This window comes from Coregonus lavaretus (genome assembly GCF_964263955.1).
Source record: "Coregonus lavaretus genome assembly, chromosome: 24".
Lineage (NCBI taxonomy): Eukaryota > Metazoa > Chordata > Actinopteri > Salmoniformes > Salmonidae > Coregonus > Coregonus lavaretus.
Window position 1 is genome coordinate 14,190,732 of NC_140011.1, and position 25,798 is coordinate 14,216,529.

A 25,798-nucleotide genomic window follows, 5' to 3' on the forward strand; every position below is an offset into this window, starting at 1 on the left:
ACAGATCCGCCTGCTCCTGCTTGTTAAATAACAAATGTTTCTCTGCATCTACAGTGCATTCGGAAAGTATTCAGACCCCTTCACTTTTTCCACATTGTGTTATATTACAGCCTTATTCTAAAATGGATAAATCAATACTACGTGCAATAGTTCTTGGATGCTACCATGACTACGGATAATCATGAATGAATGGTGGATAATGATGAGTGAGAAAGTTAGAGGCATAAATATCATACCCCCAAAAAATGCTAACCTCCCTTTTTGTTCGTAATGGTGAGAGTTAAGAGGTTAGCATGTTTTTGGGGCATGATCTTTGTGCATCTGTAACTTTCTCACTCATCATTATTCTCGATTCATTCATGATTATCCGTAAACATGGTAGCATCCACATTAATGTATAAGTGTTTAGAAACATGTTATATTCTTATTTACAATAAAAGTGACTCTAAAATTACACAATACATTATTTACCATAATTTATTTTAGGCACAATATATTCCGAAACACAACCAAAACAAACTGCAAATGCATGTAACAAGTTAGTAGAGTCACAAGCTTGATTTAGTCATTGCGTGCTAGGAATATGGGACCAAATAAGTACATTTGTCCAAGTACTTATGATACCTTCAAATGTGGGGACTATTGATACATACATAAAGTGCATTCATTTCTAAACAGTAAAACAAATGTATGAAAATACCCTCACATAAAAGGTGATATGCTATACTGTTGCCTCATAGAAAACATTTGATCTGAAATCCAAAATGCTGGAGTAGAGCCAAATTCTAACCATGTGTTTGAGGATTTCGATACCATTCCATTAATTCCATTCCAGCCATTACTATGAGCCCGTCCTCCCCAATTAAGGTGCCACCAACCTCCTGTGGTACATTTCACACATGTGCGTGCACACGCGCACACAAACACACACACACACACTTTTAGAAACCTATGGTTAAGTTATTGTTAAAGTCCCTGTTTTGTAACAATAGATCCAATAGACCCTAACCAGGTCCAGTGATGTGTAATGACACAATTGGTGTACTGACACAATATGAGTGAAGAAACTCTGTGTAGGCTAGGTGAGATTGAGCCTGGTCAATACTCTATGGGCAGTTGATGTTGACTCAAGTAATGCAAGCAGTGTCTACATTTACATTTACTTTTTAGTCATTTAGCCGACGCTCTTATCCAGAGCAACTTACAGTTAGTCTACACAGCCATTAGATTACAGATTTTGTCACAAAAACAAGATTGTGTAAAGCAAGGGTCTATTGGACTAAATATCACCAATGCTTGCTCATTTTGTGTTTTATTAAATGCACTTTTATATTAACTTCTATCCTGTAGGCTGGGGCCCTTCTATTCCCTAAACCAGTTACCTATATTTGAGCCACAGACTGACCCACGGTACCTAAAGCGTTAACCTTTAAGCAGTTCTTAATTTGTAAATTGGTAGGTGCCGGAACAAAAAGTGAGCTGGGAGGGTGACCTGGGGGGCTCTGATGTACCAAAATGTATGAAGAAGAAAAAAATCACCTTTATAGCAAAGCATTGCATGCATGATCATGGCTTTTGCGTGCTGGCATAGAGCAGTAGAGTAGAGGCACTTGCAGAAGTTGCACACATGGGGGGAAAACATGTAAGCCTAGGGTCCGGGAAAATGTTGGCCTTTTATAAATGCATTTCATGCAATTCTACATTATTTTAGATGACTGGAGACTTTAGCAGAATCTTTTTAATAGCTCACAAATGATCGAAATGACAGGGTACTTTGACACAGACAAACTGAGATCAATAAAAACGAGCTTGTCTTGAATCCATCAATAGCCTAGGCCTAGGTGTGTGGAGACACACATATTGTACAATATGAAGATTAAATTATAGTGCTAAAAAAGCTTTCCAGTTTCACTGACTCACCCAATGATGCGCAGGTCACTCACCGGCGTTGGCCGATGGGCTCGTGACAAAAGCCTATCTCTCTCTTGTTTTACTTTCTAAAACAATGCTCTTCGCTCAATAGGCCTATTTGGACATAACATACAGTTGAAGTCGGAAGTTTACATACACTTAGGTTGGAGTCATTAAAACTAATTTTTCAACCACTCCACAATTTCTTGTTAACAAACTATAGTTTTGGGAAGTAACAAGTAATTTCTCCAACAATTGTTTACAGACAGATTATTTCACTTAGAATTCACTGTATCACAATTCCAGTGGGTCAGAAGTTTACATACACTAAGTTGACGGTGCCTTTGAACAGCTTGGAAAATTCCAGAAAATGATGTCATGGCTTTAGAAGCCATGTCAAGGCCTACCTTCAAACTCAGTGCATCTTTGCTTGACATCATGGGAAAATCAAAAGAAATCAGCCAAGACCTCAGAAAAAAATGTGTAGACCTCCACAAGTCTGGTTCATCATTGGGAGCAATTTCCAAACTCCTGAAGGTACCACGTTCATCTGTACAAACAATAGTACGCAAGTATAAACACCATGGGACAAAGCAGCCGTCATACCGCTCAGGAAGGAGATGCGTTCTGTCTCCTAGAGATGAACGTACTTTGGTGCGAAAAGTGTAAATCAATCCCAGAACAACAGCAAAGGACCTTGTGAAGATGCTGGAGGAAACAGGTACAAAAGTCAAAGGCCGCTCAGCAAGGAAGAAGCCACTGCTCCAAAACTGCCATAAAAAAAACAGACTACGGTTTGCAACTGCACATGGGGACAAAGATCGTACTTTTTGGAGAAATGTCCTCTGGTCTGATGAAACAAAAATAGAACTGTTTGGCCATTATGACCATTGTTATGTTTGGAGGAAAAAGGGGGTAGCAGCAACCGTGAAGCATGGGGGGTAGCAGCATCATGCTGTGTGGGTGCTTTGCTGCAGGAGGGACTGGTGCACTTCACAAAATAGATGGCATCACGAGAAAGGAAAATTATGTGGATATATTGAAGCCACATCTCAAGACATCAGTCAGGAAGTTAAAGCTTGGTCGCAAATGGGTCTTCCAAATGGACAATGACCCCAAGCATACTTCCAAAGTTGTGGCCAAATGGCTTAAGGACAACAAAGTCAAGGTATTAGTGGCCATCACAAAGCCCTGACCTCAATCCTATAGAAAAGTTGTGGGCAGAACTGAAAAAGCGTGTGCGAGCAAGGAGGCCTACTCAGTTACACCAGCTCTGTCAGGAGGAATGGGCCAAAATTCACCCAACTTATTGTGGGAAGCTTGTGGAAGGCTACCCGAAATGTTTGACCCAAGTTAAACAATTTAAAGGCAATGCTACTAAATACTAATTGAGTGTATGTAAACTTCTGACCCACTGGGAATGTGATGAAATAAATAAAAGCTTAAATAAATCATTCTCTCTACTATTATTCTGACATTTCACATTCTTAAAATAAAGTGGTGATCCTAACTGACCTAAGACAGGGAATTTTTTACTAGGATTAAATGTCAGGAATTGTGAAAAACTGAGTTTAAATGTATTTGGCTAAGGTGTATGTAAACTTCCGACTTCAACTGTAGTAAAGGTAAATGGTTACATAAGACAGATGGTTACTTAACGCGAACGTCTAGCAACCCAAAGTCTCATCACGACAACTTTAGCATTTTAGCTTTTTAGTTACTTTGCAACTACTTAGCATGTTAGCTAACCATTCCCCTAACCCTAAACCCTAACCTTAACCCTTTAACCTACCTCCTAAACTTAACCCTAACCTTAACCCCTAACCCTAACCCCTAACCTAGCTAGCATTAGCCAGCTAGCTAACGTTAGCCCCCTAGCTAGAATTCGTAACATATCATATGAAATGGGTGATGGACATCCACAAATTAATACATACCATACAAAACCTAACATATCATACTACACTGAACAAAAATATAAACCCAACATGTAAAGTGTTGGTCCCATGTTTCATGAGCTGAAATAAAAGATCCCAGAAAACTTACACACGCACAAAAAGCTTATTTCTCTCAAATTCTGTGCACAAATTTGTTTAAATCCCTGTTAGTGAGCATTTCTCCTTTGCCAAGATAATCCATCCACCTGACAGGTGTGGCATATCAAGAAGCTGATTAAACAGCATGATCATTACACAGGTGCACCTTCTGCTGGCGACAATAAAATACCACTTTAAAATGTGCAGCTTTGTCACACAATACAATGCCACAGATGTTTCAAGTTTTGAGGGTGCGTGCAATTGGCATGCTGACTGCATGAATGTCCACCAGAGCTGTTTCCAGATCATTTAATGTTTATTTCTATAACATAAGCTGCCTCCAATGTCGTTTTAGAGAATTTGGCAGTACGTCCAACCGGATTACAACCGCAGACCACGTGTAACCACGCCAGTCCAGGACCTCCACATCTGGCTTCTTCACCTGCGGGATTGTGTGAGGGCAGGTGGGGTGTGTGTGGGGGGTGCTGAGGATTATTTCTGTCTGTGATAAAGCCCTTTTATGGGGAAAAAGTCGTTCTGATTGGCTGGACCTGGTTCCCCATTGGGTGGGCCTGGCTGTCAAGTGGGTGGGCCACCCATGGCTGCACCCCTGCCCAGTCATGTGAAATCCATAGATTAGGGCCTAATTTATTTATTTCAATTCACTGATTTTCTTATATGAACTATAATTCAGTAGAATCTTAGAAATTGTTGCATGTTGCGTTTATATTTTTGTTCAGTATAAATTGAGTTTCTCTGATTTATGTACAGAATAATATTAAATGCTCTGAGACCAGGCTGTGCTAACACCCTTCTCGCAGCTATGATTCTATGAGGAAATAAATGATGGTGCAACGCTGGAGAGATTTGCAGGCTCATATCTATCAGAGTAGAGAGAGGGAGAGAGATCATAGAAAGTGAATCTCATTGTAGTTCTGTGAGAGATACTGTACAGGTGCGCTTCTCTCTCTCTCTCACCACAGCAATGGCCATGTGTTGGTCAATAGGCTACAATGTTGCGCAAACAATAAACCCGGGCCAGCCCAACACGAATAAATTCTTAGAATATCAGGCACGTTTTCACATGACGTTTTTTAGGGGGCATGAGAACTACAGAGGATGCCACTTGAATTAACTCTGATTACTTTTATTATAATTTTTACATTGCAAACGGTGGGGAAAAAATGGTCATGCCACAAGAGGTTTCTGTAATGAAACAGTCCAAAACTGAGCACTGCCTTTAAGCGATTTTTGGAAGGTGAGGATCAGGATACAGTTTTAATGTGCCTAAATTGACTGGGTTCTGCGCGGACGGGGGCGTGTCTATTTATACAAAATGGTGCTTTGTTAAAATAGGCCTGCAGTACGTGCGTGGGATATTAGCCAGAGGTGGTTTTGGTATGCTTTGAGGTGTTTAAATAGTACATTTGTTATTTTTTAAATATTTTTTTTTATTATTTAACCTTCATTGAACTCATTTAATTCGTTTAACAATGTCTAGGATTTTTTACGCAATTGACAATCACCTCCGGAGAAATGTAGAGGCATATCGCAGTATCGCGTATCTTCCACTGCGTACCATAAACTGCACTTCGCGGAAACATGTGGAGAATGGGTAAGACACCTCTTGTACTTTTTGCCCTGTAGTAAACAACTCACGTATTCGTTTCAGCTCTTCTGTATCTGACAGTAAATGTTACAGATTTCACGGTTGGGACAGTTGGTGGAGACTCACAGAGGTGTCAGGCATATGGGGCTCTTTGAAAGCACACTAATGTTACTAGGGCAATCAGTCGACAACCCAACAGCTGTTTCATTCAGTTTACATATATGCAAGACCAGACCATGGCATGAGATTCTTCTGACACTGTTTTATTTTTTACCTTTGTCTTTATAATGTGACAAACACTATAGCCTATATCTCCAACTGAAGATGTGCCAAGCTGTCTGATCGGATGGCACCATGTCCCACCGGGCACAGCACTTTATTTCAACGTGGATACTTGGGTAATATTTGGTTAAGATGTTGATCAATGAGATTACAACCTATATTCACCCACTCAAAAAGACAGCCAAAAGTTAGTTGAATTTCCAATGTGTTATCACTATGCTTTCAGTTTCAACCATCTAAAACCACAACCAAATTCCAATGGAAAAACGATGTCTGATTTTTGGTTTAGTTTTCACCCAAATGTCTATCACTGCGCTTTCAATAATTTAAAAGCTCAGCAAAGTTCAAATGGGAGTACACTGTCAGATATATATGTTTTCTTATTTATACAACCGATTCATGTGTTATCTGTGTGCGTCATCTATAGTAATAGCAGAACCAAATGACCTGGATTGCAGTTGAGATTACATTTACATCATTTAGCAGACGCTCTTATCCAGAGCGATTTACAAATTGGATTACAAGTACATGGTGCAAGTGATCAATGCTGTTTGAGATTATAGGCAGATTACTACAGCAATTGTGAAGATCTCCACAGACCTGTGATGACCTATGCATGCTATCTTGAACATACACGATTTATATGATTACATAAGAATACATTTATAGTTACAATAACCTCAATGTGGCCATGGATGTGTTACTCATTTTAAAGTTGAATGTTACATTAGTTTGTAATATAGCTTTAATTGTAGGCTATTTACTGTATTACAAAAGTAATATTGAATTGTGTTTGGTTGACAACCCAACCAAATATAAATATTTAAAGGAGATGTATCCACTGCATGGATAGTTCCATCTGAGCCTCTGGCTTAATCCCATTCTTTAACTTTTATTTTTGATTGAGTTGGAGATGTGTATCCAACATATACTTTTTTTTAAAGATCGCAGGGATTCCAGGATTATTCCCAGCAACATCGCAAACTGTTTTAGAGACTGCCAGACAGGGTCTGGTAGTGCTCCAGTTCTCCCTGTCAGAATAAGCAACTGAGGACTTGGAAACCATATAAACTCCTATAGAAATGGCACCATTGTTATTGGGAGTAACCTAATTTATGTTCCTTTAACTCTGCCTTCTAGTGAGTTTACACAAACTGTCATCTCCGACCATTCTGATAGATTGGAGACTGTTAGAAAACGTGGTGTAAACTGTTTAAATGTCAGCCACCAGTGCTGGCCATAACCCTGTATAGGCCACCAAAGCACTGCCCCACTTACTTTACTGATTTATCTGAACTATTGTCTATTGTCCTTGAGAACTAGGATAAAATCCATTGTGTTGGGCGATTTTAATATTCATGTTGACAATGAGACTGACTCCAAGGCCATTGAATTTTGAGCTCTATGGACTTTATCCAACATGTTACTGGGCCCACTTATAACCGCGGCCATATATAGTCTCCCGAGTGGCGCAGTGGTCTAAGGCACTGCATCGCAGTGCTAGCTGTGCCACTAGAGATCCTGGTTCGAATCCAGGCTCTGTCGTAGCCGGCCGCGACCGGGAGACCCATGGGGCGGCGCGCAATTGGCCCAGCGTCGTCCAGGGTAGGGGAGGGAATGGCCGGCAGGGATGTAGCATGGCGTTTGCAACGCCAGGGTTGTGGGTTTGATTCCCACAGGGGGTTTGAAAAAAAATAATGTATGCACTAACTGTAAGTCGCTCTGGATAAGAGCGTCTGCTAAATGACTAAAATGTAAATGTAAATATTCTGGACCTGGTTGTTACCAAAGAGCTTTCTATTGACATATCCTCTATTGTTGATGTTGCTTTATCTGATCACCACTGTGTATTTTTTTATTTGTAAAAATGTTAACCCCCTTTTTCTCCCCAATTTCGTGATTACGATCTTGTCTCATCGCTGCAACTCCCCAACGGGCTCGGGAGAGGTGAAGGTCGAGTCATGCATCCTCCGAAACATGACCCGCCAAACTGCGCTTCTTAACATCCGCTCGCTTAACCCGGAAGCCAGCCGCACCAATGTGTTGGAGGAAACACTGTTCAGCTAACGACCGTAGTCAGCCTGCAGGTGCCCGGACCGCCACAAGGAGTCGCTAGAGCGCGATGAGCCAAGTAAAGCCCCCCCGGCCAAACCCTCCTCTAACCCGGACGACGCTGGGCCAATTGTGCGCCACCCTATGGGAATCCCGGTACCGGCCGGTAATGACACAGCCTAGGATCGAACCCCAGGCTGTAGTGATGCCACAACACTGCGATGCAGTGTCTTAGACCGCTGTGCCACTCGGGAGGCCACTGTGTATTTTTTACTACCTTATTTCCCATAGCACAGGGTAATACTGAACGCATTATTATGAAACGCTATCTTACCTCTGAAGTTGCTACAGATTTTATTGAGTGTATGAACAATACTCCATCACCTATTCTGCTTTCCTCTTGTGATGATTTAGTTGATAACTAATAGCAAATTAAGGGCAACCATTGATGCCATAGCTCCAGTAAAGTTGAAAAACGCCACATCCAAACAGAGAGCCCCTTGGATGAGTGAAGAAACTAATACATTAAAGAGAAATTGCAGAAAGGCAGAGCGGAAGTGAAAAAAGTCAAAGTTGCAGGTCCACCATGATATTTTGAGAGAGCAACTTGGCATATATAACAAGGCAGTTAGAAAAGCCAGACGGGTTAATTTTTTTAACTTCACTAATAATTAGAACTATTTGAGAGTGCTCTTTTCGACCATTGACGGCCTAATAAATCCTACCCCCGCAAACCTATGTAAACTTCCCTCCACAACATGTCCCTGACTGAGTCTTTAATACCAACATGTTTCAAGCAGACCACCATAGTCCCCGTGCCCAAAGGACACTAAGATAACCTGCCTAAACGACTACTGACCCTTAGCACTGACGTCTGTAGCCATGAAGTGCTTTGAAAGGCTGGTCATGGCTCACATCAACACCATTATCCCAGAAACCCTAGACCCACTCCAATTTGCATACCGCCCCAACAGATCCACAGATGATGTAATCTCTATTGCACTCCACACTGCCCTTTCCCACCTGGACAAGAGGAACACCTACGTGAGAATGCTATTCATTGACTACAACTCAGCATTCAACACCATAGTGCCCTCAAAGCTCATCACTAAGCTAAGGATCCTGGGACTAAACACCTCCCTCTGCATCTGGATCCTGGACTTCCTGACGGGCCGCCCCCAGGTGGTAAGGGTAGGTAACAACACATCTGCCACACTGATCCTCAACACGGGGGCCCCTCAGGGGTGCGTGCTCAGTCCCCTCCTGTACTCCCTGTTCACCCATGACTGTATGGCCAGGCACGACTCCAACACCATCATTAAGTTTGCCGACGACACAACAGTGGTAGGCCTGATCACCGACAACGATGAGACGGCCTATAGGGAGGAGGTCAGAGACCTGGCCGTGTGGTGCCAGGATAACAACCTCTCCCTCAACATGACCAAGACAAAGGAGATGATTGTGGACTACAGGAAAAAAAAGAGGACTGAGCACGGCCCCATTCTCATCGACGGGGCTGTAGTGGAACAGGTTGAGAGCTTCAAGTTCCTTGGTGTCCACATCACCAACAAACTATCATGGTCCAAACACACCAAGACAGTCGTGAAGAGGGCACGACAAAGCGTATTCCCCCTCAGGAGACTGAAAAGATTTGGCATGGGTCCTCAGATCCTCAAAAAATTCTACAGCTGCACCATTGAGAGCATCCTGACTGGTTGCATCACCGCCTGGTATGGCAACTGCTCGGCCTCCGACCGCAAGGCACTACAGAGGGTAGTGCGTATGGCCCAGTACATCACTGGGGCCAAGCTTCCTGCCATCCAGGACCTCTATACCAGGCGGTGTCAGAGGAAGGCCCTCAAAATTGTCGAAGACTCCAGCAACCCTAGTCATAGACTGTTCTCTCTGCTACCGCACGGCAAGCGGTACCGGAGTGCCAAGTCTAGGTCCAAAAGACTTCTCAACTGCTTCTACCCCCAAGCCATAAGACTCCTGAACAGCTAATCATGGCTACCCGGACTATTTGCACTGCCCCCCCACCCCCACCCCATATTTTTACGCTGCTGCTACTCTGTTAATTATTTATGCATAGTCACTTTAACTCTACCCACATGTACATATTACCTCAACTAGCCCGTGCCCCCGCATATTGACTCTACACCGGTACCCCCCTGTATATATAGCCTCCCTACTGTTATTTTATTTTACTTCTGCTCTTTTTTTCTCAACACTTTTTTGTTGTTGTTGTTTTATTGTACTTTTTTATCAAAAAATAAATGCATTGTTGGTTAAGGGCTGTAAGTAAGCATTTCACGGTAATGTCTACACCTGTTGTATTTGGCGCATGTGGCCAATAAAATTTGATTTGATGAGTTTGCAGCATATTTCAGAGATAAGATAACAAACATTAGGCTGGGTATCAGTCAAGCAAGACCTGATGAGAACTTTGATATGTGCCCTAGCCTATCACGCAAAGGCACTATGGATTTGTTTTCCCTGGTTGACACAGATGCTCAGGAAAGTGATATCACTAAGCCTTCTACCTGCCTTCTCGATCCTATCCCCACCACCTTCTTGAGTTTTTAATTGCATATCTGAAGAAGTGCAAGCTATTGTTAATCACTCCCTGTTCACAGGCACTTTCCCCACTGCACTTAAAAACTGCTATGGTGAAACCCTTTCTGAAGAAAAGTAATCTAGATTCTTCAGCTCTTAGCAATTTTCAGACAATCTCCAACTTTCCACTCTTAAGCAAAATTCTGGAGAAACTGGTTTTCAAATAGCTATATTATTTTTTAAGTGCCAAAAGGTTTTTTGAGAAATTCCTATCTGGTTTTCGGGCCCACCACAGCACAGACACAGCCTTAGTTAAAGTGGTAAATTATCTTAGAGCCAACACAGATGTCAAACTGCTCTCTGTCCTTGTACTGGCCCCCCTGTAGCTCAGTTGGTAGACTATGGTGCTTGCAACGCCAGGGTTGTGGGTACGTTTCCCACGGGGGGCCAGTAAGAAAATGTATGCACTCACTAACTGTAAGTCGCTCTGGATAAGAGTGTCTGCTAAATGACTAAAATGTAAAAATGTACTCTTTGTGCATTCGACACTGTTGACCATGATGTCCTTCTAGACCGACTGGAGAGGTGGGTTGGCCTCTGCGGTCCAGTTCTAAATTGGTTTAGGACCTATTTAACCAGTCTAGAGTTTTTTTGTCACCCTTGGTGTACAGTGGGGGAAAAAAGTATTTAGTCAGCTACCAATTGTGCAAGTTCTCCCACTTAAAAAGATGAGAGAGGCCTGTAATTTTCATCATAGGTACACGTCAACTATGACAGACAAAATGAGGGAAAAAAATCCAGAAAATCACATTGTAGGATTTTTAATGAATTTATTTGCAAATTATGGTGGAAAATAAGTATTTGGTCAATAACAAAAGTTTCTCAATACTTTGTTATATACCCTTTGTTGGCAATGACACAGGTCAAACGTTTTCTGTAAGTCTTCACAAGGTTTTCACACACTGTTGCTGGTATTTTGGCCCATTCCTCCATGCAGATCTCCTCCTAGAGCAGTGATGTTTTGGGGCTGTCGCTGGGCAACACAGACTTTCAACTCCCTCCAAAGATTTTCTATGGGGTTGAGATCTGGAGACTGGCTAGGCCACTCCAGGACGTTGAAATGCTTCTTACGAAGCCACTCCTTCGTTGCCCGGGCGGTGTGTTTGGGATCATTGTCATGCTGAAAGACCCAGCCACGTTTCATCTTCAATGCCCTTGCTGATGGAAGGAGGTTTTCACTCAAAATCTCACGATACATGGCCCCATTCATTCTTTCCTTTACACGGATCAGTCATCCTGGTCCCTTTGCAGAAAAACAGCCCCAAAGCATGATGTTTCCACCCCCATGCTTCACAGTAGGTATGGTGTTCTTTGGATGCAACTCAGCATTCTTTGTCCTCCAAACATGACGAGTTACGTTTTTACCAAAAAGTTCTATTTTGGTTTCATCTGACCATATGACATTCTCCCAATCCTCTTCTGGATCATCCAAATACACTCTAGCAAACTTCAGACGGGCCTGGACATGTACTGGCTTAAGCAGGGGGACACGTCTGGCACTGCAGGATTTGAGTCCCTGGCGGCGTAGTGTGTTATTGATGGTAGGCTTTGTTACTTTGGTCCCAGCTCTCTGCAGGTCATTCACTAGGTCCCCCCGTGTGGTTCTGGGATTTTTGCTCACCGTTCTTGTGATCATTTTGACCCCACGGGGTGAGATCTTGCGTGGAGCCCCAGATCGAGGGAGATTATCAGTGGTCTTGTATGTCTTCCATTTCCTAATAATTGCTCCCACAGTTGATTTCTTCAAACCAAGCTGCTTACTTATTGCAGATTCAGTCTTCCCAGCCTGGTGCAGGTCTACAATTTTGTTTCTGGTGTCCTTTGACAGCTCTTTGGTCTTGGCCATAGTGGAGTTTGGAGTGTGACTGTTTGAGGTTGTGGACAGGTGTCTTTTATACTGATAACAAGTTCAAACAGGTGCCATTAATACAGGTAACGAGTGGAGGACAGAGGAGCCTCTTAAAGAAGAAGTTACAGGTCTGTGAGAGCCAGAAATCTTGCTTGTTTGTAGGTGACCAAATACTTATTTTCCACCATAATTTGCAAATAAATTCATAAAAAATCCTACAATGTGATTTTCTGGATTTTTTTTTCTCATTTTGTCTGTCATAGTTGACGTGTACCTATGATGAAAATTACAGGCCTCTCTCATCTTTTTAAGTGGGAGAACTTGCACAATTGGTGGCTGACTAAATACTTTTTTCCTCCACTGTAAATGCATATCACATGTGGCGTTCAACAAGGTCGATTTTGGGTCTGGTACTGTTTAGTTTATATATGTTACCCCTTGGCAGCATTATCAGAAAGCACAGCATGGATTTTCACTGCTATGCAGACGATACACAACTTGACATTTCTGTGTCACCAGAGGATTTTAGCTCCACGGATAAATTATTAGACGGTCTTAGTGATTTAAATACTTGGATGGCTCACAACTTCCTCCAGCTAAATCAAGACAAGACTGAGGTACGAAAGCACAGAGAGAGAATCTGGCTGCACATATTAATTTACGGACAATGAAGATAAAACACCAGGTAAAAAACCTAGGTGTTACTTTAGATTATGAACTCAATTTCGAATCACACATTAGGAATGTGACCAAAATAGCTTTTTACCAACTGAGGAACATAGCCTGAGAGAGAAACGTCCGCACCATGGCAGATACAGAGAGACTCACCCATGCTTTTATAACAATCATGCTTGACTACTGTAATGCTCTCCTGTCTGGTCTACCCAAGAAAGCCATTGGTCAACTGCAAAACATACTGAATGCTGCAGCACGGGTACTGACCAAGCCCAGACGGAGAGCACACATTACACTGGTTTTAAGGTCTCTGCACTGGCTGCCTGTGAGTTTTAGAATTATTTTAAAGATACTTCTATTGGTTTTTAAATCAACCCACGAATGTTCACCCCATACATGTCAGACATGCTTTAAGTTATGTACCCATTAGGTCCCTCAGGTCCTCTGGCATTGGCCTTTTAACTATCCTATTTAACTAACCTGAGGGGGGCCGAAACTGTGGACATATTTAAAAGAGATCTTAAAACACAACTTTTTAGCTTTGCTTTTCCTTAGGGTGCTATTTAGTCATTCCGTTTTTATTGTCATTCTTTTGTTTTTGATCCTCTTATGTTTGTTGTGTAGTAAATATTTCAACTTTCCTGTGAAACACATTGTGTTGCATTCCATGTCTGAAAGGTGCAGTATAAATAAAGCTTAATTTGATTTGAACTTGTCGTCAAGTTAATAGGTTATTGTATTTCAAAAAGTTAAATAGAATTGTGTTTAGTTGTCAACGGGACCAAATATCAACATTTGAAGGAGATTAACCTTCTGCTTGGATAGTTCCATCTGTGCCATTGACTTAGTGCGGCTTTCATTTCTAGTTTGTCTACTAATTAATAAGCACTATGTTGGATTCACGTCTCCATCTCAACCAAAAATCGATGTTAAAGAATAGGACTAAATCAAAGCAAATCATACTTTTAAATGCACTTTTCCAACAGTCTTGAAGGAGTTCCCACATATGCTGAGCATTTGTTGGCTGCTTTTCCTTCACTCTGCTGTCTGACTCCCAAACCATCTCAATTGGGTTGAGGTCGGGGGATTGTGGAGGCCAGGTCATCTGATGGAGCACTCTTTCACTCTCCTTCTTGTTCAAATAGCCCTTACACAGCCTGGAGGTGTGTTGGGTCATTGTCCTGTTGAAAAATAAATGATAGTCCCACTAAGCCCAAACCAGATGGGATGGTTCATCGCTGCAGAATGCTGTGGTAGCCATGCTGGTTAAGTGTGCCTTGAATTCTAAATAAATCACAGACTGTGTCACCAGCAAAGCACCCCTACACCATAACACCTTCTCCTCCATGCTTTACGGTGGGAACTACACATGCGGAGATCATCCGTTCACCCACACCGCGTCTCACAAAGACATGGCGGTTTGAACCAAAAATCTCCAATTTGGACTGCAGACCAAAGGACAAATTTCCACCGGTCTAATGTCCATTGCTCATGTTACTTGGCCCAAGCAGGTCTCTCCTTCTTATTGGTGTCCTTTAGTAGTGGTTTCTTTGCTGCCATTCGACCATGATGGCCTGATTTATTTGGGCTGCAATTTCTAAGGCTGGTAACTCTAATGAACTTATCCTCTGCAGCAGAGGTAACTCTGGTTCTTCCATTCCTGTGGCAATCCTCATGAGAGCCAGTTTCATCATAGCGCTTGATGTTTTTTGCGACTGCACTTGAAGAAACTTTAAAAGTTCTTGAAATGTTCCGTATTGACTGACCTTCATGTCTTAAAGTAATGATGGACTGTCGTTTCTCTTTGCTTATTTGAGCTATTCTTGCCATAATATGGGCTCTGTCTTTTACCAAATAAGGCTATCTTCTGTATACCCCCCCCCCCCCACCTTGTCACAACACAACTGATTGGCTAAAACATATTAAGAAGGAAAGAAATTCCACAAATTCACTTTTAACAAGGCACACCTGTTAATTTAAATGCATTCCAGGTGACTACCTCATGAATCTGGTTGAGAGAATGCCAAGTGTGTGCAAAGATGTCATCAAGGCAAAGGGTGGCTATTTGAAGAATCTCAAATATATTTTGATTTAACACTTTTTGGGTTACTACATGATTCCATATGTGTTATTTCATAGTTTTGATGTCTTCACTATTATTCTACAATGTAAAGAATTGTAAAAAAAATAATAAAGAAAAACCCTTGAATGAGTAGGTGTTCTAAAACTTTTGACTGGTAGTGTACATTTAAATTAATTTGTAGACAAACGGGAATTAAAGCCAGACTAAATCAGTGGCACAGCTGGAACTATCCAAGCAGAAGATACAACTCCTTCAAATGTTGATATTTGTTGCATTGACAACCAAACACAATTCAATATCAGTTAATATAATTACACTTGAAATCAACCAGCTTGAAACCCTATGTCTATATGTATATTTTAGTTGAATCCTGTTTGAATTTAAACAATAGCTGTTTATGATTTCGCAAATGCTATATAGGCCCAAATAGCATCATTGATGATAGTGATAAAGTAGGCCTACCATGGTCACATTTCATTTACTCTGTTAAACCTACCCTTTGGAATGACTTCGTTAGCAACAGTTTTTAAGTGGAGGTCCCTCTACAATCATTCTCATGATAGCACATTGGTAATAGCCAGTGACAAATATCAAAGCTAAGCAGGGCTGGGCTTGATTAAAACAATGGATGGGAGACCAAAGGGTAGCTGTAGATAGATATATTCTCAAGTAGGAGGTGCTGCCAAGCTTATATATATTTTCTGATAGTGGATATAACGTTGAAGATCTGACGTTGTTTTAAATGTACAAATTCAACACGTTATACAAGGTTTGTCTATGTTGAAATTTGGCTACCATGGTGACATAATCCTTTTGTTGAAATTTCACTTTTCCACTTTGGGTCCACGTCACAATACGTAGAAAAATGTTGTTGAAATAACGTTGATTCAACCAGTTTGTGCCCAATGGAGTGTTGCATTTCCCTCCGGGGGTATGTCAGGTCAGAACTGTGCAGAACAGGGTTAATTCTCTTCACAATAACCTTTTCGGCTTCTTAGAAGTCACATAACGACTCCACACATTTTTAGCTGTATTGAAATTGATTCAAATGGATTCAAATCTCCCACCTCTCAGGGACAGCCATATGGTCCTGGGGAAGAGGTGGAAGGACACGGCTGAGACGGTGATCATCGGAGGGGGCTGTGTGGGAGTCAGTATAGCCTATCACCTGGCCAAGGCTGGACAGAAGGACGTGGTTCTGCTGGAAAAGTCTGAACTTACCGCTGGATCCACCTGGCACGCTGTAGGTCAACAACAACAACAGATCTAGGATCAGCTTACCTGTCTCCAAACCTAATCTTATCATATGACAGAACTGACCTGGGAACAACAAATGGCTTCAGGTGGTTTTATGGATCGAGTCTGGTGTTAAACAGCCACAGCAAAACCCCAACAACATATTTACCTTTTGCATAACATTTGGTAAACACATATGGAGCCATTCCACTGCAACCCCGTTTCGACCTGAGACGTTCTTCTGCTACTACAGTAGTTAGCATGGCATGGGAGTTTTCACGTTTCTCCTCATTAGAATAAGTTAATGAGTGTTATTACACACACTATTTGAGGGAAAGGTAAAGGAGGCCAGAGATATTCAACATGGAGATACCGCAGTGAGACCACACAGGATATTTACATTTTCATTTTAGCCGTTTAGCAGACGCTCTTATCCAGAGCAACTTACAGCTACCAGGAAAAACCTAAGATACTACAGAGACATATCAGATAGTCCACTCGGCAGAGGGAGCGGTTGAGATTTCCAAGAAGTAGATGGAGGTATGTAAGATGATCTAAGTTATGGTAGCTGTCAAAGACAGCTGGTGTCAAAGAACCAGGCCTATGTGGTTCTGCCGAGGATCTGATGACCTAATTCTGCCTCTTTATAACCCTCTACCAACCCCTTCCAACCAAACCTACCCTGTATAGCAGGGTTCCCCAACTGGTGAATTTGGCCCGTGGGTGCTTTTATTTGTCCCCCCAAGTTCTGAGCATTATTATTATTTACACATTTTTAAATGGACATAAAAGACTGTAAAAACACCAGCAAATCAGCTCCAAGTGATTGTAATTTTGGAAATCTGTTCCACAGTATTCCCACCCATAATAGAGAGAGTGTGATAGTATGTGATCATATACAAATGTAAGCAAGGTTTGAAATAATTATATTTTAGTCAAATATTATATCTGTTTGGGCTTCTTGAGGTCAATTTGCAGTCTACAAATTATTTGTAATTATGTTCCGGCCCCCTGACTCAAGAAACAAATCAGTTGGCGGCTGAGTCTAGTTGGTGATCCATGCTGTATAGGTTACTCTACATGCCATAGTAAATATGCTGCCCAAATGTCAGGGGGGCAACTTTCTTAGTAGTCTTATCTAACTTCAGAAAGTATTCATACCCTCTGTAGCTCAATTGGTAGAGCATGGCGCTCGTAACGCCATGGTAGTGAGTTCGATCCCCGGGACCACCCATACGTAAAAATGTATGCACACATGACTAAGTCGCTTTGGATAAAAGCGTCTGCTAAATGGCATATTATTATATATTATATTATATTATATTATACCCCTTGACTTATTCCACATTTTGTTGTGTTACAGCCTGAAATCAAAATGTATTACATATATTTTTTTTCTCAACCATCTACACACAATACCCCATAATGACAAAGTGAAAACATGTTTACATTTTTTAAACCAAATTAGTTGATAATGAAATACAGAAATATCTAATTTACATAACTATTCACACCCCTGAGTCAATACTTTGTAGAGGCACCTTTGGCAGCGATTACAGCTGTAAGTCTTTCTGGGTACATCTCTAAGAGCTTTGCATACCCAGATTGTGCAACATTTGCCCATTTATTTTTTTTCAAAATTATTCAAGCTCTGTCAAGTTGGTTGTTGATCATTGCTAGACAACCATTTTCAGTGCTTACCATAGATTTTCAAGTAGATTGAAGTCAAAACTGCCACTCAGGAACATTCACTGTCTTCTTGCTAAGCAACTCCAGTGTAGATTTGGCCTTGTGTTTTAGGTTATTATCCTGCTGAAATGTGAACTCGTCTCCCAGTGTCTGGTGGAAAGCAGACTGAGCCAGGTTTTCCTCTAGGATTTTGCCTGTGCTTAGCTCCATGACGCTTTTTTTTTTTATCCTGAAAAACTCCCTGACCTTAACGATTACAAGCATGACCATAACATGATGCAGCCATCACTATTCTTGAAAATATGGCGATTGGTACTCAGTAATATGTTGTATTGGATTTGTGCCAAACATAACACATATATATTCAGGATAAAAAGTGAATTGTGTTGCCACATGTTTTGCAGTATTACTTTAGTGCCTTGTTGCAAACAGGATGCATGTTTTGGAATATTTTTATTCTGTACAGGCTTCCTTCTTTTCACTCTGTCAATTAGATTAGTATTGTGGAGTAACTAAAATGTTGTTGATCCATCCTCAGTTTTCTCCAATCACAGCCCTTCAACTCTATAACTGTTTTAAAGTCACAATTGGCATCATTTAAATCCCTGAGCGGTTTCCTTCCTTTCTGGCAACTGAGTTAGGAAGGACGCCTGTGTCTTTGTAGTTACTGGGTGTATTGATGCACCATCCAAAGTGTAATTAATAACTTCACCATGCTCAAAGGGATATTTAATGTCTGCCTTTTTATTTTTAACCATCTACCAATAGGTGCCCTTCTTTGCGAGGCATTGGAAAACCTCCCTGGTCTTTGTGGTTTAATCTGTGTTTGAATTTCACTGCTCGACTGAGGGATCTTACAGATAATTGTATGTGTAGGGTACAGAGATGAGGTAGTCCTTCAAAAATAATATTAAACACTATTTTTGTACACAGAGTGAGTCCATGCAACTTATTATGACTTGTTAAGCAAATTTTTACTCCTGAACTTATTTAGGCTTGCCATAACAAAGGGGTTGAATACTTATTGACTCAAGACATTTCACCTTTTCAATACATTTGTGAAAATTTTGAAAAACATAATTCCAATTTGACATTATGGGGTATTGTGTCTAGGCCAGTGACAAATCCCAATATAATCTATTTTAAATTCAGGCTGTAGCACAACAAAATGTGGAAAAAGTCCAGGGGTGTGAATATTTTCAAAACATTGCTTTGCAAACTTGCAGGGTCCATCCAGTCGAGTAAGAGTTGTCAGTGATCCCATGTACATTTCCATGCCTCCTCCTCTAAGTATCCCTGTTTATTGTCTGTTCTAGGCTGGTCTGACCACATACTACCACCCTGGTATCAACCTGAAGAAGGTCCACTACCACAGCATCAAGCTGTATGAGAGTCTGGAGGCCGAGACGGGTCAGGTACACTACACATTAACCACAGAACGGCACAATGGATGATACAATGTGTGTCTGTGTCTGTATCTGTGCGAGTCTGTATCTGTATGTACAGTGGGGGGAAAAAGTATTTAGTCAGCCACCAATTGTGCAAGTTCTCCCACTTAAAAAGATGAGAGAGGCCTGTAATTTTCATCATAGGTACACGTCAACTATGACAGACAAAATTAGAATTTTTTTCCTCCAGAAAATCACATTGTAGGATTTTTAATGAATTTATTTGCAAATTATGGTGGAAAATAAGTATTTGGTCAATTACAAAAGTTTCTCAATACTTTGTTATATACCCTTTGTTGGCAATGACACAGGTCAAACGTTTTCTGTAAGTCTTCACAAGGTTTTCACACACTGTTGCTGGTATTTTGGCCGATTCCTCCATGCAGATCTCCTCTAGAGCAGTGATGTTTTGGGGCTGTCGCTGGGCAACACAGACTTTCAACTCCCTCCAAAGATTTTCTATGGGGTTGAGATCTGGAGACTGGCTAGGCCACTCCAGGACGTTGAAATGCTTCTTACGAAGCCACTCCTTCGTTGCCCGGGCAGTGTGTTTGGGATCATTGTCATGCTGAAAGACCCAGCCACGTTTCATCTTCAATGCCCTTGCTGATGGAAGGAGGTTTTCACTCAAAATCTCACGATACATGGCCCCATTCATTCTTTCCTTTACACGGATCAGTCGTCCTGGTCCCTTTGCAGAAAAACAGTCCCAAAGCATGATGTTTCCACCCCCATGCTTCACAGTAGGTATGGTGTTCTTTGGATGCAACTCAGCATTCTTTGTCCTCCAAACACGACGAGTTGAGTTTTTACCAAAAAGTTCTATTTTGGTTTCATCTGACCGTATGACATTCTCCCAATCCTCTTCTGGATCATCCAAATGCACTCTAGCAAACTTCAGACGGGCCTGGACATGTACTGGCTTAAGCAGGGGGACACGTCTGGCACTGCAGGATTTGAGTCCCTGGCGGCGTAGTGTGTTACTGATGGTAGGCTTTGTTACTTTGGTCCCAGCTCTCTGCAGGTCATTCACTAGGTCCCCCCGTGTGGTTCTGGGATTTTTGCTCACCGTTCTTGTGATCATTTTGACCCCACGGGGTGAGATCTTGCGTGGAGCCCCAGATCGAGGGAGATTATCAGTGGTCTTGTATGTCTTCCATTTCCTAATAATTGCTCCCACAGTTGATTTCTTCAAACCAAGCTGCTTACCTATTGCAGATTCAGTCTTCCCAGCCTGGTGCAGGTCTACAATTTTGTTTCTGGTGTCCTTTGACAGCTCTTTGGTCTTGGCCATAGTGGAGTTTGGAGTGTGACTGTTTGAGGTTTTGGACAGGTGTCTTTTATACTGATAACAAGTTCAAACAGGTGCCATTAATACAGGTAACGAGTGGAGGACAGAGGAGCCTCTTAAAGAAGAAGTTACAGGTCTGTGAGAGCCAGAAATCTTGCTTGTTTGTAGGTGACCAAATACTTATTTTCCACCATAATTTGCAAATAAATTCATTAAAAATTCTACAATGTGATTTTCTGGATTTTTTTTCCTCAATTTGTCTGTCATAGTTGACGTGTACCTATGATGAAAATTACAGGCTTCTCTCATCTTTTTAAGTAGGAGAACTTGCACAATTGGTGGCTGACTAAATACTTTTTTTCCCCCTATGTATGTATGTATGTATGTATGTATGTATGTATGTATGTATGTATGTATGTATGTATGTATGTATGTATGTATGTATGTATGTATGTATGTATGTATGTATGTATGTATGTATGTATGTATGTATGTATGTATGTATGTATGTATGTATGTATGTATGTATGTATGTATGTATGTATGTATGTATGTATGTATGTATGTATGTATGTATGTATGTATGTATGTATGTATGTATGTATGTATGTATGTATGTATGTATGTATGTATGTATGTATGTATGTATGTATGTATGTATGTATGTATGTATGTATGTATGTATGTATGTATGTATGTATGTATGTATGTATGTATGTATGTATGTATGTATGTATGTATGTATGTATGTATGTATGTATGTATGTATGTATGTATGTATGTATGTATGTATGTATGTATGTATGTATGTATGTATGTATGTATGTATGTATGTATGTATGTATGTATGTATGTATGTATGTATGTATGTATGTATGTATGTATGTATGTATGTATGTATGTATGTATGTATGTATGTATGTATGTATGTATGTATGTATGTATGTATGTATGTATGTATGTATGTATGTATGTATGTATGTATGTATGTATGTATGTATGTATGTATGTATGTATGTATGTATGTATGTATGTATGTATGTATGTATGTATGTATGTATGTATGTATGTATGTATGTATGTATGTATGTATGTATGTATGTATGTATGTATGTATGTATGTATGTATGTATGTATGTATGTATGTATGTATGTATGTATGTATGTATGTATGTATGTATGTATGTATGTATGTATGTATGTATGTATGTATGTATGTATGTATGTATGTATGTATGTATGTATGTATGTATGTATGTATGTATGTATGTATGTATGTATGTATGTATGTATGTATGTATGTATGTATGTATGTATGTATGTATGTATGTATGTATGTATGTATGTATGTATGTATGTATGTATGTATGTATGTATGTATGTATGTATGTATGTATGTATGTATGTATGTATGTATGTATGTATGTATGTATGTATGTATGTATGTATGTATGTATGTATGTATGTATGTATGTATGTATGTATGTATGTATGTATGTATGTATGTATGTATGTATGTATGTATGTATGTATGTATGTATGTATGTATGTATGTATGTTTCAAACCTCCTTTTTCTCTGTGTGTCTGTAGGCGGTGGGTTTCCACCAGCCAGGCAGCATCCGTATTGCCTCCACCCCAGTCAGAGTGGATGAGCTGAAGTACCAGATGGCCAGGAGCCACTGGCACCCCACGCCCCAATGGCTCATCACACCTGAGAAGATCAAGGAGCTCTTCCCCCTGCTCAACATGGACAAGGTCTGGACCTGAGGGAAATACAGTCACATCCTTCATAGACATGTAGCCTGGGTCCCAGATAGGTTTGTTTTGTCTGGCCAACTCCTAAATGTCAGTGGCGTGACAAGACAGCACAAACATATCTTGGACCAGGCCAATATGATCAAGATCATCATGATTTCAGTGTTATGGCATGATTTAGGAGCCTAATGGAAATACTGCAATGACTTAAAGAGGCTATAAAGAACATTGGCCTCTGGAGGTGCTCTGCCAAAAGGGCAACTAAACTTCCATAGTGTATAATCTTTAAAGCCTATAAGGTTGTCTGTCAGAGGAGGCTGGTGGGAGGAGCTATAGAAGGACGGGCTCACTGTAATGCATGGAATGGAATGCTATCAAACACAAACATATGGAAACCATTACAATGAGCCCGTCCTCCTATAGCTCCTCCCACCAGCCTCCACTGGTATCTGTAGCTAGGTTTCCATCCAGAATACTCTACAATCTGCATAAAGAAAATATGCGCATTTTCCCAACCGTTCTGTGTTTCCACCAAACGGACTTGTTGCGGATAAAAATCAGTTTGATGACATACTGCACACAAAATGCACTTTCTTGCATACGTTTTCATGTACCGAATAAAAATCGAAAGTTCTACCGATAATTTTGACACAAATGTGCCTACTCTGGTCTTAGCACATTCGCTCAACAGCTCGCAGATACAGTGCGGGTATGTGCGAGTAGGCTAGCCTACATAATGAGATGATTATGGATAAGAGCGAGAATATTTGTGTTTGTCAAACGCCAGTCAAGCATCGATCATCATGTCACCAGAATAACACCCTTGATATTTATTGGAAAGGAGCATCAATATCACAATGCACTTTCACCACTCTGTGAAGTTCATCCTAACTTATTGAATCTGTAGCCGAATAAACTGCATGATTTCCCTAGTTGTAGTGAGAGGACCACACACCTATCATTATGTGACTCCAAGTTTACTTCGATATGATGGTTATTATATCAATATTTGCGCATAAAGGCGTTTCCACCGCCATTTCTCGCAAAATGAATTTTACAGACACAAAAAGATCCCACCATGTCGAATAAACAAATGATCTGTCGGCATTTATACAATTGTACTGAAACTTCCTGTTTCCATTACAGCTGTTGTGATTTTTTTTCTGCGGTATGACTTTACTCGCATATAAACTGTGGATGGAAATGTGATTATAGACAAGGTTTGAACCAGTGCAGAACATAGACATGAGAGTAACAGTAACACTTTATATCCACCTCCCCCAGGTGCTAATGGGTCTGTATAACCCAGGAGACGGCCATATTGACCCCTACTCCCTGACCATGGCCCTGGCTGCTGGGGCCCGTATGTACGGAGCCCAGATCTACAACCCAGCCCCGGTCTCTGGTCTCACACCCACCAGCGACGGGAAGTGGGACGTCCAGACCCCACACGGGACCATCAGAGCTAACAGCATAGTCAATGCCACAGGTCCAATATCTGTCAGTGGCTAAATATCTGTCTCTATGTAAAACACCAATGGATGCTGGTGGAGGGCGAAATCGGTGGACAGGCTCATTGTAATGGCTGGAATGGGATCCATTCATTCCATTCCAGTCCGTCCTCTGATTAAAAGTGATACCAGCCATCACTAGTACACACAAATACATGCACAAAGACAAGCTTGCTGCAAACATGGAGAATAGAAACAAGAGCCTTTGGCAGACTGGAAGGCTGAGCTTCCTGCTAGAATTAGTTTTGAAAGAGAGCCAGAGGAGCGTTGGTGTAGTTGGAAGTTGAGCAACCAGGGTCTGGGTTATTGTGCAGAGTGTTTGTGCTGCAAACCATGATTGATTGCTCCTCGCACAAGTCAGTATGTTCAAACAAACATTGTAAAGACCATACCACTCAGCTACAGAACATGCATTGATTATTGATGTATAGATCAATTAAATATCAATACATTGCATTAAGCACTGTAGTATCTTGTAGATACAGTAGATCAATTGAATATCAATACATTGCATTAGGCACTGTAGTATCTTGTAGATATATCAGTGTGTTATAGCGGTCTTTTAGGGCTATAGAAGAGGTTGTCATGATGTTTGGATCGTACTCAAGTAGTTTGGTCATTCAAAAACACAGTCCTGTTATACACAGGTCTGGGGTCACATTGAATTCTCACTGGAAAACGTGATTGAGAAACTTTCACCAGCCAAAAGGCTTGAACAAACAAACTTCAGTTGATGATACATTTTTCCAAACAAGTTATTTGGATGAGTTAGAGTGTCTGTAAACGTGAGTAAGCTGATATCCGAACAAGTTTACACCTATCCCCTGTAGCCTCTCCCAGGTTGTTGGAGACATTTTACATTTACATTTGAGTCATTTAGCAGATGCTCTTATCCAGAGCGACTTACAGTTAATGAGTGCATACATTATTTAAATTTTAAATTTTTCATACTGTCCCCCCGTGGGAATCGAACCCACAACCCTGGCGTTGCAAATGCCATGCTCTACCAACTGAGCTACATCCCTGCCGGCCATTCCCTCCCCTACCCTGGACGACGCTGGGCCAATTGTGCGCCGCCCCATGGGTCTCCCGGTCGCAGCCGGCTATCAAACTTCAGTTGATGATACATTTTTCCAAACAAGTTCTTTGGATGAGTCGGAGTAAGCTGATATCTGAACACGTTGACACCTATCCCCTGTAGCCTCTCCCAGGTTGTTGGAGACGTATCCCACAGACCTGTTTACCGGTTTGGATTGGGTAGACTGCAGAGCCCAATGTCTCTCAAGTCAATCAAACCAGTCTCTTGTCATTAACTTATTTTCATTTCAGCTGTTTTTGGTCACTGCCCACAAAGCCTATAGACGAGTAAGATGACAGTAGTACGAGTAGAACAGACTAAAGGAGCACAGTTAAGATCTTTGTACCCCCCAGTTCTGAAGACAAAGCAATTGATTAGCCAAATCCTTTGAGGCTGAGTTCAGTTGTAGTTCTTGTTTGGTTTGGCCCAGTACTGAGCCTCTTCGGCCTCATTTAGTCTCTCTTTCTTAAGTCTGAATTCAGAGGCTGCCTGGCGGCCATATTAGGTACCTTTGACATTTACATTTTAGTCATTTAGCAGACGCTGTTATCCAGAGCGACTTACAGTTAGTGAATACATATTTTTTTATACTGGCCCCCCGTGGGAATCGAACCCACAACCCTGGCGTTGCAAACGCCATGCTCTATCAACTGAGCTACATCCCTGCCGGCCATTC

At 41.1% G+C, this 25,798-nt stretch overlaps 1 protein-coding gene across 4 annotated transcripts in view; it reads left to right on the forward strand.

Moving 5' to 3' along the window:
* The first annotated feature begins 5,216 nt into the window (after positions 1 to 5,216).
* The window catches only part of LOC311099473 (dimethylglycine dehydrogenase, mitochondrial-like), a 32,684-nt gene continuing 12,102 nt past the window's right edge, over positions 5,217 to 25,798 (forward strand). The window contains exons 1-6 of one of the 4 annotated variants that reach the window (XM_084140161.1): positions 5,476 to 5,562; positions 5,862 to 5,954; positions 16,188 to 16,356; positions 19,355 to 19,453; positions 22,369 to 22,533; positions 23,818 to 24,022. In XM_084140161.1, the coding sequence (XP_083996287.1) occupies positions 5,911 to 5,954; positions 16,188 to 16,356; positions 19,355 to 19,453; positions 22,369 to 22,533; positions 23,818 to 24,022 (682 nt within the window). In that variant the 5' untranslated portion in view covers positions 5,476 to 5,562; positions 5,862 to 5,910. Of the gene's footprint in view, positions 5,563 to 5,861; positions 5,955 to 16,187; positions 16,357 to 19,354; positions 19,454 to 22,368; positions 22,534 to 23,817; positions 24,023 to 25,798 lie in introns of all 4 variants that reach the window. The other 3 variants (XM_084140160.1, XM_084140163.1, XM_084140162.1) reach the window with 3 other exon arrangements.